We start from the raw sequence: 15123 nt of genomic DNA, 5'->3' as shown, positions 1-15123 counted from the left end.
TGCCACAAAACTAAAGTGTCCACGTAGACCACGTATTACCTTAATACTGACATTCTGCAGTAAAAAGTTTTCTTTGCTTTAATGCTGATTAGATCTGCATACACCACTGATTTGGAGCATTATAATCCAACATCTTTTACAATTTCTCTCAAATGCTCAGAGAGATTCTGTTTCTAGGATGACCACATCCAATTACTCTTTTTGTAAAAGTTTGGCCTTGGGGAAAAGCTGCATGGGTTTGTGTTCTACAAGTAGATCAAACCCAAGAGTCTGCCCACAGTCTCTTTTCCTCCAATGACTGGGTATGTGCAGGGCGGGGGGAGGGGAGAGAAAAAAAGTCATCACCATCCCTTTTAGCCAGACGGTGAAATTTCAGGTGAAGACAGCGTGCTTACTCAGCGTGCTGAGAATATATTTTCAAGTATAGTGAACCTGGAGGGAATACAGGCTACATTACTGAAGTCTCAGGTTATAAATCCATAGCCTGTCCTCACAGAAAGGAACCAGAAGACTCTGTAATCCCCTCATTTTTCAGTGTATTGCAGGCCTGATTTATCCATCCTGCTGCCATATTATGCAAGTTATTTCTACTGGTCTTCATAAGCATGGATCTGCTCAGATCCACCAGTATGGAACCCAAATATTTCCACCTGCCATTTTGCACTACCAAGTAGCTACCCGAAATGTGTCAGTGTGGGTAATGTATGCCTCCTCTTTTGGATCTGCTCTCCTACATCTCTCATTCCCCTCATAGTACAGAAAAAGCTTCATGCATTTGCTCTATCACTTGTCAAACAGCAGTCTCCTTCACAGGCTCTTCATGGAGTGCAGCAGTTTATAGGCAGAGAAGTTGGTATCCACCCTCACAACTAGCTAAGTTTCCATCAGCCTGGGAAACAAGTTCCCTTCTCACCATTTCCACCTTCAGCAGACAACCGAACTATGGAGTTTTCTGCTGCTGTTGCTTGGAGATTACATATCTAACACAAAAAACGTTGAGGGAAGTAAAACGGACCATTCCTTAAGATTGTCTGAACTTACCTATCTCACGTTTGCGTTCATTGGTTGTGCAATTGTGGAAAAACTCTGTCATTAGACTCTCCAAAGCACGCAGGGAGGCCTCTTCTGATGCCTGACAATGACATTTAAAGGAAAAGTAGGTCAGAAAGTACCTCTGGTTTACATTCAATTGTAAGTAAAGTTTACTTCCTTATAAGACAAAGTGCTAAGAGGTCCATATAATGCACGCTGGATGAGCAGTCTCAGAAACCAAACAAAAGAGCAGCATATTACAGGGTGAAATTTAATATGGAGCCCACAAACTGTAGAAAGGAGTCAACAGCTACTGACAGAGAATATGTCCAGAATGAGTAAAAAGCCTCAGAGGTTATTTTAAAGTCTCATTTGTTCAGTCAAGCTTGTTAATGAGAGCAACACTTTATAAAGCAAGTTCCCCTCCCTTCTAATTACAGATACTTGTTCTCGTTACAAATGTTAGTTCATCCATTAGAATAATTCTTACATGAACATCAGTTTCAGATTAACATACTTCAGAAATTCAGAGGCATCAAGGAATAGCAAATTGAACGTAAGAATAGATGCTAAAAGTCTTAAATTCTATTCCCTGGCTCAATGCGTGGCCATGGTCAGTCTGCCACCTCTTTGCTTCAGTATCCTCATCTGTTGAAAAAAAAAAAAAAGGGGGGGGGGGGCCCACGGACGTAATCCACTTGGCGCAGGGAAATAGGGGGATTTAAAGGATTAGTGTTCATACAGAGCTTTGACAACTGAATGCTATACAAATGCTTAATAATTTGATTCAGGGAGGATGAGTTGCCTAATTTCTTTTCTTTTTTTGCCAGCACTAATCAGCTGCAGCTTGGTTTTTAGAAGACCTCAAAGCCACTGGCTCAATATGGAGCAGTTACATGGTAGCTAGAGCTTTATTTCTCCCGAGGCCACCTGTAATAAATGGGACTAATTCATTTGTTTCACAGTGTCTGGAGACAGAACGATTGTGTTGAGCCAGAGTTAGGACGATACTTGACCCAACCAGTATGGAGAAACTGTGCTTGCCCTTCTCGTCTAACTTTTATAATGGATATTCCTCGTCAGTTTTATCACTAAGGTTTTATTATGGAAGTGACATGCCATTCATCATTTCTCCAATATTTTCAGCTAACACATTGCTCTTTCACTAATAAGAGCACAGACTTAAGCCCAGACCTTCCTCGGGACTATACAAAGGGTAGTGGCACAGGCAGGCATCTACTGTTCAGTCCTATGTCAGGCACAAAAAAATTACATATAAACCAAGGCTTTGCCTACAGTGCCAATTGAAAGAAAGACAAAACTTTTGTCGTTCACAGGTGCTTAAAAAAGCCCCTCACCCCCAAAAGTTTTGCCATGGCAAGTGGCAGTGTAAATGACTCGTTGTCAACAACATGAACCCTGTTCATAGGGGGTGGAAGTATTTTGTCAGCAAAAGTGCAGACAAACAGCGTTTACATTGCCTGACTCTTAGTGACACGGCCCTGTCGCTAAAAGCTGTGTAATGTAGACAAAGTCTACTAGACTAGTACCGTAACAGGTAGTCTTCTGGGAGAAGATCAGTCTGCACCACCTACAGAAGCAGTATGAATTTCTCTACTGCTAAAGCCCAATTCCACATGTTTCACATAAGGCATCCAGTTTTCCTAGAGCGCCACTGCAGAATCAAATTGGAGAGGATAGTTCTAAACTACCCCACCCACATATTAAATTGGATTTAGATTTACTCACACAATGAGAACCAATAATTTTAAAAGAGATTAAGAAAAATACAGCAGTTCTCCTAGAAACTGATAATGGATACTTAATAAGACTCAGCATTCTGCTACTAAACAGAAAATACACATTTTCCTGTTGTCCTTCCTCCATGTAGCTAAAAAATGAGATGCTCCATAGAAAAAGCCACTTGTGATTGTGATAGCCATCCTGATAATGAACTATGATATTTAAAAACTTAAGCACAATCTATCAAGCTGTAGATCACATTTCCATTTTAAGCGACTGTGCAGGTCATTTTTTTTTCTAATTCCATATAGATTTGCTTCTTTGCAAAAAAGCTGCATGCACAATAAACTTAATCTTCAAGTTGTTCCTTCCAACTGCTACCCCACTTTTTCCATCTGTCTCCCCATACTAAGTTACAGCAGCAATAGTTATGCATAAAGGAGGGTGGATAAAAATCAATGATTTTTTAAAAAATGGTTTTTTTTATAAAATGATTTTTGAGGAAAAAACCTATCTAAACATAGTTTTAATTTAGGTACATTATAGCTCAAAGATATCTCATCATGGATTAGGGATTATAAATTAAAATTCTATAGTATGAGACAATATATTCATGTAATGTTTAAGAAAACCTTTGTAAATGAGTTCCACTAGGGACCCAATCTTATGGGTTCCAGGGGCTTCTATATAGATTTAGGTTAATCTTTTCATCTACCTAATGGGACTCAGTGCTCAGTCTAGAAAATACCATCAGAGATGCTTAGTTTTGCAGTTCTCAAACTGTGGATTTATGACTCCAGAGATAACATCTTCGTTAACAGCAAAAGTATTTTAAAAATATATAGAAGTGAGAAATAACAGACCTCAACCCTATTGTCCATCTGCAAAATTCACGTACACAGAGTCAATCCCTTACGTCTCTCTAAAAGTGAAAAGTTCCAAAAAGTTCAATGAATAGAAGATTGTTGGGGTGGAATAGATCTGCAGAAGGAGAAGAAGTCTGGAAGTGAATTTGAGAAGGGAGGGACAGGCAGTAGAAACAAAGTGAAACTGTTTGAGCCACATATTCCAGAAGGCTTGAGGTCTTTCCGAGTGTAGCCTTCATTGATTTGAGATCTACCATATCATTCGCTTACTAGAAGGGAAAACCTGTAATGGCAACAGGACGTAAGAGAGATCCAGTTTGGGAATATTTTGATGAAATTCCTCTACTTGTGGGTAAGACAGGCATGCGTGCAAAATGCAAACAATGCAGCAAAGAAATGCAAAGCCTGGTTGCCCAAAAGAAACATTATCATGAGAAGTGTTCCTTCTCAGGAAGAAGCTGCATTGAAGATGATGAAAGGAACATGTCTGAACGTGCAGGATCTTCAGGTTGGTAAACTTTTTTATTTCATACTTCTTTCTTAAGGACTGCCCGTCTTCCTTCTGGATTATTCTTGAATTCTCATGTTTGAGCAAAAAAATATAGTTGTTACTCTATGGTACTATCATTTTAGATGCAGTTGTGATAAAAAAATAAATAGTTGAAATAGGCAGATCTTCCTTTTACAATTTCACCTTTAAAGTAGATCTGAGTGTCAGTGAATGCAATGAGTAATACTAAATGAGCAGTATGGTAATAAATAATAATAATTATTAAATAACTGCATTGACTTATTTTGTTTAGGAGACTCCATCCTCAACATACAGGATTCTGAAGACTATCCACCTTCAAGATCACCATCATTTTCTATAGTTTCAGAGTTATCTGGCAATGATAGTGTTTCTGTCACATCACGTATGTCACACATATATGGCTATCACCTGTAGCAAAAAGAAAAAACAAACAAACTCCATCATCCAGAAACAACCATAGATAAGTTTGTGATAAGAACCAGCAGATTACAAAAAGAGGTAATTGAACCATGTTAATGAAGTGTGGGTTTTCAATCATATGGAAAGGAGAGTTTGTTGCATAAACAAACCAGGCAATTTTTTCAATCAGTCATTAAGACCAGGATACAGTCCACCCAACAGAGCACATGTCACAGGCAAATTGCTGGATCAAGTGTATGAAAGAAATTGAGTAGTGTGCTAAAGGTCTAGAGGGTAAAATTGTTAATCTGAGTCTTGATGGGTGGAGCAAGGTCCAGAACGATCCTGTTGTATGTGCTTGTGTGACAACAGAAGGGAATGTCTTCCTTACAGAAACACCTGATACATCAGGAAATGCCCACACAGCAGAATACTTACAAGTAGCAGCAGTAAAAGCTGAAACAAACTGAAAAAAAAAAAATCAAATGTCTAGTATGCAGCTTGGTGACAGACATGCTGGAAACGTATCCAAGATGAGAAGAATTTTAGAATAGAGTCCCAAGCTAACAACATACGGTTGCAGTGCTCATTTGATGCACCTCCTAGCCAAAGACTTCAGTGTTCCAGAAATAAAGGCTAATGTTGTTGAAATTGCAAAATACTTCCGTAACAACCACTTTGCAGTAGCTGCTCTGAAAAAGTGGGAGGAATACACGCTAACTGTCTTACAAGACGTGTGATGGAACTCAGTAGTGGACAGTTTTGAGCACTAGATCAAGAACTGGCCTAATCTGATGACAGATTGTGAACAAAATTGTCAAAAAAATAGATGGCACTGTCACAGCCAAAGTTCTCAACATTGGGCTTAAGAGAAAGGTTGAACACATGCTGAGTACCCTGAAGCCTATTTCTGTAGCCTTGAACAAAATGCAGGGAAATAGCTGTTTTATTGCTGATGCTGTTGAAATCTGGAAGGAACCGAGTGAGACCTTAAAGAGAAATATGCAATGACAGAGTTAAATTAGAACCTTTAAAAAACAAATGGACAAGCACTATCTCCAGCTCATTTTCTTGCAAATATTCTCAATACTCGGTACCAGGGTCAAACCTTAACTGCTGAACAAGAGGAGTTGGCTACGACATGGACATCGAGCAACTCCATAATACCAACTATAATAAACTTCAGAGCTAAGGGTGAAACTTCAAGAAATATATGTTTGCTGATGTTTTAAAGAAAGTCACACCAGTGAACTGGTGGAAGTCACTTAAGCACTTGGATTCAGAGACTGTAAAAGTGATAATCTCACTTTTAACAACAGTAGCTTCTTCTGCCAGCGTAGAAGGAATATTTTCTTCCTTTGGACTAATTCATTCCAAACTGAGAAACTGTTTGGGACCTGACAAAACAGGAAAGCTTGTTTTTCTTTTCCAGATTATGAACAAACAGGAAAATGAAGGTGAAGACAACTGAGTTAGATGCAGAAGCAAATATTTTAAATTGACCTGGCTGACATAATCGGGGGAGGGGGGTTAAATATTTCATTTAATTATTTTAGTTAAACAATTTTAACAAAAACAAACCTGATTTTAAAAAACCTGAATGTTTAACTAAATTCAAAAATTCATATGCTTGTTTTGTTAAAATATTATATGTTTCCTGTTAAAGAAAAAATCCAGAATACACAACATTGTTGTTTTAGTTAAATAAAACAAATTAAATATCTGTCTGGTGATGTTCTCCTCCTAATACAGCATGGCAAGAAAATCCTCCAAATAATAATTAACCTGTTGAACTGGAGATAATTCACCTCCCAATGACTTTATAAATATCTGCTTCAATTACCTTTAGTAAATGAAATAAACAATTATTCATTTTTTGATATAGCTGTAAAACTAGTCCAAAAAGTTTTCAAAATGAATCACTTTAAAAATGTATAGTGTGTACCTTCTCAAAATGAAACCTACATCCGAGTTGTGAAGAATACGTATTAAGGTCATAACCAACAAGAATGCACTTTTATGTAGAAATCCATGATTAAATTGAGTCTTCCTGACTAGTGATTTAAATCATGATTTCATATAATCATAGAATATCAGGGTTGGAAGGGACCTCAGGAGGACATCTAGTCCAACCCCCTGCTCAAAAGCAGGAACAATCCCCAATTTTTGCCCCAGATCCCTAAATGGCCCCATAAGGATTGAACTCACAACCCTGGGTTTAGCAGACCAATGATCAAACCACTGAGCTATCCCTCTCCCCATTAAATTAAATCAAATCCACCCTGGCATAAAGTCTCAGTCTGAGGATTCAATTTTTTAAAAATTCCAAAATAATCAAAGGTTTCAGAGTAGCAGCCATGTTAGTCTCTATCCTCAAAAAGAAAAGGAGTACTTGTGACACCTTAGAGACTAACAAATTTATTTGAGCATAAGCTTGAAATAAGCTACAGCTCACTTCATCGGCATGCATCTGATGAAGTGAGCTGTAGCTCACGAAAGCTTATGCTCAAATAAATTTGTTAGTCTCTAAGGTGCCACAAATACTCCTTTTCTTTTTTTGAAAATAATCTAAGTTGATTATATAATATATCCACAATGACATTTCCACGCATTCCTTTCTCTCTGTAGAGTGGCGTGCATATTGTTTTATATTCTTCCCTCTCCTACATGCTACCCGATTAGATTTGAATGTACAAATTTAGCAGTTTAGTGTACACTCTTGCAATTCATCCCTTGCTACTGAAGGGCAAACTTTACATCTCAATATCTGCTTCAGATGTCAAATAGGGAAGAATTGTGAGTTGTCACACTTTGACCACAGCAATATGAAGCAGCCAATTTCCTCCACAGCAGAAGTGTTTTTCTTCCAATCCCACTGCTCAAATGAATAAGGAAGGTCTCACAAGAAGATTACACTGCAGCCACCCACCCACCCACAAAAGTGCTAATATTCATCCAGGAGCATCAGGACTTGCATTGTTTTGGTACAATCAATTCTACACTTTTCAAGCTTCTTGATAGCTCTTCCCATCTTAAGAATTGTCAATGGACAATTTAAAAAACCAGATGCTTGAAGTTAGGCTCCTAGTTACATGGTTTGTTTTTTTAAAGTACTGAGAACTTGGCAGCTTATCCAATGACTAATGGGAGCTACTGGGCACTTTGCATTTTTTGTAAGTCAGTTCACATATTCAAGAGCTTAACTCTCTGCACCTTTTTTTGTTTTCCTTCTTTAAATCTCAATCTATGCCTTCATTATAAAAAACCTGAAGAACACAACACAGATTTAGTGTTAACATTTGTTTTGAGAAAGCTAGTTTTAGCAATCCTATCCATGGCTATCTATGTATTCATCATGTGGACAGGTGCCATAGGATATGGGTACTCTATTCATAGGTTTGAAATAGTACAGGACAAACAATGCAGTATCCCCCTCAAATCTTCCCTTCCTGTGAGTGCCACACACTGGACAACAGGGCTCCTCAGAATTGCATTTTATGGAAAACATTAACTTCAAAGTGTGCTCTAAAGTTACTCAGATTAAGATAGATTTGGGACAGAAAAAAAAACAAGGACCCCCCAGTGTGACTGTTATGCTCCTCACTTGAAATATACACAAAGCTCAAAGTTTCTATCAAAGGAAGGTGGCAAGGCAGAAATGGCCTAGGTTAACTGGAGGGCTTTGCAGACAGAAACCAGCACCCTGAATTTCCCCAGAAGTGAGCTGTCAGTAGGTAGACAGTACAAGTGTAATAAACCTTGCCAGTCAGGTCTACTTAAGTGAGCAGCAGTATTCTGCATTTGCTAATGTTTTTGGGTAGTTTTCAAAGGTTAGCTCCACATAGTGTGCTGCAATGATTTCCACACATAGATCACCTTGACATAAAGAATACACTCCCTTCTCAAGGCTGAGTAATGGAATCTGGGCACTGCCCTGAGGAGACAGACTGCTGAAACTAATTTCCTTGCCCTACTCTTGTCTGGTCTTGTTGTTTGGACCCCAAACAACTGGAGACCACCAGGTGCTGCTGAAGATAGCCTCCAACTCTCACCTCGATGACCTTCCCCAGAAAGACTTGAGACTGGGCTGCAACTTGCAAGATTTCCAGTTATTCTGTGTAGAAGCTGGCAATTCACCTTATCTTGGGGGAGGCATTAAAAATCCCCATCCATAAAGAGCCAAAGTATTCCCCACTCACTTTCACTAACTGCAAAGGGGATAAGAGCCTTACTCTTCCACAGTGTATCAGATATCTCTAATTGAGAAGCTGGTTAGAACTTTTAGGGAAGAACACTTGTTCTCTCCTGCAATCTCAGTCCGGGGGAAAAAAGTTCGACATCCAATCAATCCTGTTTGCAAAGCAAACAGAACACCCAAAATAGTTCCATGGGTTGGGACTTCCTAGATACTACAACAGAGGCCTGACCAGCCTCAGTCTCACCACAGCATAAGAGTACACAAATTGTTTATAAGGCGGGCAGGCAGATTCAGCACACCAAACTTTTTGCAAAAGATGTTTCATCCCCCTACTTCATAAATTGTAGCTGACCAGTTAACAATGGTGCCCTGAAAGGACAATGGAGGAAGGTGTGTTTAGGAACAGGGACACTAGTAGTCAAACAGATTGCTGTATCTCACCATGACATCCACACACTGATCCCAGAGAATGTTTGAATCCAGTAGGATCAATATCTTATGGAAAAGTTCGTCACAGCTGGTCCACCTTGACTACTTTGTGAGGTAGCAGTAATCAGACTATAACAGTGTTGAGCAATACAAGTTAGAATGAGAGTGTTTAGAACTAGGGCTGTCGATTAATCGCAGTTAACTCATGCGATTAACTAAACAAATTTAATTGTGATAAAAAAATTACAATTTATCACAATGATAAATAGAATCCCAATTGAAATTTATGAAATATTTTTAGATGTTTTTCTACATTTTAAAATATATTGACTTCAATTACAATACAGAATACAAAGTGTACAGTGCTCACTTTATATTTTTATTACAAATATGTGCACTTTAAAATGATAAAAGTAGTATATTTCAATTCACCTCATACAAGTACTGGAGTGCAATCTCTTTATCATGAAAGTGCAATTTACAAACGTACAATGTTTTTTGTAGCATAACCGCTCTCAAAACCAAAAACAAATATAAAACTTTTTCGCCTACAAGTCCACTCAGTCCTCCTACTTGTTCAGCCAACCATTAAGACAAACAAGTTTGTTTACATTTATGGGAGATAATGCTGCCCACTTCTTATTTACATCACCTGAAAGTGAGAACAGACGTTCACATGGCACTTTTGTAGCTCGCATTGAAAGGCATTTATGTGCCAGATATGCTAAATATTCATATGCCCCTTCATGCTTCAGCCACCATTCCAGAGAACATGCTTCCACGCTGATGATGCTCATTTAAAAAGTAATGCGTTAATTAAATTTGTGACTGAATTCCATGGGGGAGAATTGTGTCTCCGGCTCTTGCTTTATGCACATTCTGCCACATAATTTATGTTATAGCTGTCTCAGATGATGACCCTGCACATGTTGTTCATTTTTAAGAACACTTTCTCTGCAGATCAGACGAAGGTTTCTAACCATCAGAGGAGTGAAGTTTTGGAATAGCCTTCCAAGGGAAGCAGTGGGGGCAAAAGATCTATCTGGCTTTAAGATTCTACTCGATAAGTTTATGGAGGAAATGGTATGATGGATAACGGGATTTTGGTAAGTAATTGATCTTTAAATATTCAGGGTAAATAGGCCAAATCCCCTGAGATGGGATATTAGATAGATGGGATCTGAGTTACTATAGAAAATTCTTTCCTGGGTATCTGGCTGGTGAATCTTGCCCATATGCTCAGGGTTTAGCTGATTCCTTCCCGACCCCAAATATGGCAATTTTCCTCTAGGGCAGATTGGAGAGGCCCTGGAGGTTTTTCGCCTTCCTCTGTAGCATGGGGCATGGTTGACTTGAGGGAGGCTTCTCTGCTCCTTGAAGTCTTTGAACCATGATTTAAGGACTTCAATAGCTCAGACATGGGTGAGGTTTTTCATAGGAGTGGGTGGGTGAGATTCTGTGGCCTGCGCTGTGCAGGAGGTCGGACTAGATGATCAGAATGGTCCCTTCTGACCTTAGTATCTATGAATAAAATGCAAAGAAGGTACCAATGTGAGATTTCTAAAGATAGCTACAGCACTCGACTTAAGGTTTAAGAACCTGAGGTACCTTCCAAAATCTGAAAGGGACAAGGTGTAGAGCATGCTTTCAGATGTCTTAAGAGAGCAACACTCCGATGTGGAAACTACAGAATTTGAACCACCAAAAAAGAAAATCCATCTGCTGCTGGTGGCATCTGACTCAGATGATGAAAATGAACATGCACTGGTCCGCACTGTTTTGGATCTTTATCAAGCAGAAGCAATCATCAGCATGGACGCATGTCCTCTGGAATGGTGGTTGAAGCATGAAGGGACATATGAATCTTTAGCCCATCTGGCATGTAAATATCTTGCGATGCTGGGTATGACAGTGCCATAAGAATGCCCGTTCTCCCTTTCAGGTGATATTGTAAACAAGAAGCAAGCAGCAGCGTCACCTGCAAATGTAAACAAACTTGTTTGTCTGAGCGATTGGATGAATAAGAAATAGGACTGAGTGGACTTGTAGGCTCTAAAGTTTTACACTTTTATTTTTTGAATGCAGGGATTTTTTAGCACATAATTCTACATTTGTAAATTCAGCTATCATGATAAGAGAGATTGCACTATAGTACTTGTAGTGGCGGAATTGAAAAATACAATTTATTTTGTTTACAGTGCAAATTTTTTGTAATCAAAAATAAATCTAAAGTATAGTATATATTCTTTGTTGTAACTGAATTCAATACATCTGAAAATGTAGAAAACATCCAAAAATATTTAAATAAATGGTATTCTTTTGTTTAACAGAGCGATTAATTTTTTTTAATCACTTGACAGCCCTATTTAGAACAAATCTCATATTCACTTTATCACATTTCAATCATTTCTTTAATTCCTACTCTCTTCCTTTTTCATTATCTTATGATGTTCACCATAGATAGTTTTATAAGGATGCTTTAGAGGTGTGTAGATATTTACTCAGACTAGTTATCTGCTAATCTAAAGTCTTCAACCTATATGACTAGAAAACAACTGGTTCATAGTTATAGAAAAGCATAATTCCCTCCTTTACTTCAAAAGAAATAAGTTATAGTTTGGCACCAAGTAGTTGTGGAGTCTGGAATACTGACCATCCATCCGCAAAAGTTTCCAGGCATTCAAGTAAACTAGGTATTGTGACAAAGCTCTGTCCTTGCCTCCGTGGGTCCCACGTTTCCTGGCGGATTTCGCTAGCCTTAGAGGCTCACTGTGACCCTCCATGTAACCCTTCTTTCTCTAGAGACAAGGGTCACAGTCTACTGAGCCATTTTCATCATAAGCCAGCGAGGGAGGTGAGGAGAAGTTATCCTTCCTTGCACAGTCTCTGTTGTCTCCCAATCTCGGGGATTAATCAGGGGGCAAAGGTGGGGGGGGCCCGGGCCCTCCCTCTACTCCGGGCTCCAGCCCAGGGACCCTAATAGTATCAGCTATGGTAGCAGACCTTTTAGAAACATGACATATACAATTCCCTGGACTGCTTCCCCCACAGCAGCCCTCACTTCCTCAAGCTCCACTTCACCCTTACCTCAGGGACTCCTTCCTTGTGCCTGATATGGTGTGTACTACTCAACCTCTCCAACAGCGCAACTTCTTCCCACAGCTCCTGACATGCACACCCACCTGACTGACTGGGAGGCTTTTAACTAGTTTCAGCCAGCCCCTGACTGGCTTCAGGTATACCAATCAACATAGCATTCTCCCTGTCTTCTGGAAAGTTCTTAATTGACCTGGAGCAGCTTCCATTTCACTTAAGCTGGTACCAGGGATTTGTTTAGCCTGGAGCTAATATATCTATCTATCTATCTATCTCCCACTACTTTTCTATAGCCATCTGGCCTTGCCCCGTCACATTTCCCCCCCCCCCCCCCCGCTCAACACCATAGAGTTGGGCAACTTGGGATGCCAGGCAGTATGCTCATGACAGACCATCAGCATTGCCATGGTGGCATCCAGCCCTGTACCATATGCGGAACTGGAATGGTTGGAGGGATAAGAACCACCTGGTGACCCTTGCATTCTTTTCCTTATTCCGCTGCATCCACTGGAGAGGTGCATGGTCCATCACAAGAGATAATAACGTAGTGTCTCCATAGCCCATTTGACAGCAAGGCATTCTCTCTCGTCTACTGAGTACTTCTGTTCTCTTGGGAGAAGCTTTCTGCTTAGGTAGAGGATCGGGTGTTCCTCTTCTCCCACCATTTGTGACAGAACTGCTCCCAACCCCATCTCGGAAGCGTCTGTTTGTAAAATAAATTCCCTGTTAAAGTCTAAGGCTATGAGTACGGGGTCATTACAGAGGGCCGTCCGAAGGTCTGTAAATGCCCCCTCTGCTGAGTCGGTCCACTTTACCATGTCTGGACCTCGGGCCTTCACCAAGTCTGTTAGGGGATTTGCCCTAGTGGTGAAGTGGGGAATAAACCGTCAGTAGTAGCCTACCACGCCTAGGAACGCACAGACCTGATTCTTTCGGGTCGGCCGGGGCCAGTTTTGAATTGCCTCTAGCTTATTTGTTTGGGGCTTCACTATGCCCTCTTCCCACAATATATCCCAGGTACCTAGCCTCTGCTAGCCCTATGGCGCATTTAGCGGGATTAGCAGTGAGGCCAGCCCGCCTTAAGGTGCGCAGTACTGCCTCAACTTTCTCCAAGTGGGTTACTCAGTCTGGTGTATGGATGACGACATCATCTAGGTATGCAGCTGCATAACTAGTATGGGGGCGCAGCAGCTTATCAATGAGGCGCTGGAATGTGGCTGGGGCCCCATGTAGCCCAAAAGGGAGGACGGTGTACTGGAATAGCCCATCCAGGGTGGAGAATGCTGTCTTTTCTTTAGCTTCTTTGGTCAGAGGAATCTGCCAGTACCCTTTTGTCAGATCCAGTATAAATCAAGAATCGGGCACTACCCAGTTGGTCAACCAGTTCGTCGATGCGTGGTATGGGGTATGCATCAAACTGGGATATTTCATTTAGTCGGCGAAAGTCATTACAGAATCTCATGGTACCGTCAGGTTTAGGCACTAGAACAATTGGACTGGACCACTGACTAAGATTCTTCAATAACCCCTAATTCTAACATTTTCTTTAATTCGGCCTTGATTTCCTCTCTTGTTTTTGTATTCCAGGTCTTTTGGGGGGCTGAGAACAGATCCTGAGAAATCTCAGCGAACATAGGGGGTTGACATTCCCCCGGTGACGAGTCGCTGCCCTCGGGGTCCCCCCCTCCCTCCAGCCTCTCTGGGGGGAGTAAATTATCAAACCCTGGATAGTCCCTCCCAAAGACTACAGGATATGGGAGTTTAGGAATTACGCCCATGGTCACCTCAATGGGGTTTCCCTGAACCTCTATCTCCACTGGGATGGTGGGGTAATGGCTCACGGCCCCATGCACACACGTCACTGCTACGCGTTTGTCTTGTAGCAGCTGACTATTTTTACCAGCTTACCCGATATGAGGGTGATAGCACTCCCAGAATCCACAAGCGCTGTAGCCTCTGCTCCCTTTATCCTCACTGGCCTGGTGTAATTATGTGGGGCTAATGTGACCCCCATGAGGCGGATAAGGGAGCATGGGACCTCCCAATCCCCCAAGTTACATTGCATAGGCTCCTCAGTGCTGGGACACTGTGCTGCTATGTGTCCCCACTCCCCACATGAACAACATCTATAATTGCTTTTAATCACTTCCCTATCCCGGGGGTTAGTGGGTTTAGTCCGGGGGTTCCCCCTACTCAGGCCAATCCCTTCTTTCTGGGGTCCCTGCTGGTTTTTGGCCCCCCCTTCTTCCACCTAGGACTCCCCAGGGGTTTGGTTACCCAACCTTCCAGGGTTGGGGTCGGGTGCTTGCTTCGAAAGGGGCCTTCCTTGGGTAGTTGGGTCAGTTCCCTGGCTGTCATCCGTCTTTCTACCAGTGTGATCGTCTCATCGTATGTGGAAGGATAGTTCTGGTCTATCCATTTGCGGAGATCTGACGGCAGTCCCTGCATGTAATAGTCGATGACCAGGGTCTCCAAAATCTCCTCCAGCCTGCACACCTCGGGCTGTAACCACTTCCGTGCGAGGTGTATGAGGTCGAATAGCTGGGACCTAGGGGGTTTGTTCTCCTGATATTTCCACTCATAGAACCTCTGGGCCCTTATCGCTGCCGTTACCCCGATCATGCTAGGATCTCTGCCTTCAGACAGGTATAGTCAGTGGCATCCATGGCACGCAAGTCAAAGTAGGCCTTCTGGGCCTCTCCACGCAAAAAAAGGGGTGAAAATGCTGGCCCACTGCTCCTGGGGCCATGCCTCACGCTGAGCAGTCCTTTCGAATGAGAGGAGATATGCCTCCACATCATCTCCTGACGTCATCTTTGGCAGACAAT

At 41.3% G+C, this 15123-nt stretch overlaps 1 protein-coding gene across 7 annotated transcripts in view; it reads right to left on the bottom strand.

The window, feature by feature from the left end:
• Positions 1-15123, bottom strand: part of XPO6 (exportin 6) — a 122442-nt gene that overhangs the window by 84148 nt on the left and 23171 nt on the right. For all 7 annotated transcript variants that reach the window (XM_038418805.2, XM_038418806.2, XM_043493528.1 and 4 more), the window contains one exon: positions 1042-1132. In XM_038418805.2, the coding sequence (XP_038274733.1) occupies positions 1042-1132 (91 nt within the window). Of the gene's footprint in view, positions 1-1041; positions 1133-15123 lie in introns of those variants that run through there.

The sequence above is a fragment of the Dermochelys coriacea genome, chromosome 10, assembly GCF_009764565.3.
Source record: "Dermochelys coriacea isolate rDerCor1 chromosome 10, rDerCor1.pri.v4, whole genome shotgun sequence".
Classification (NCBI taxonomy): Eukaryota; Metazoa; Chordata; order Testudines; family Dermochelyidae; genus Dermochelys; species Dermochelys coriacea.
Note: the sequence above shows the minus strand (reverse complement) of the source record. Positions and strands in the feature narration are given on the sequence as shown.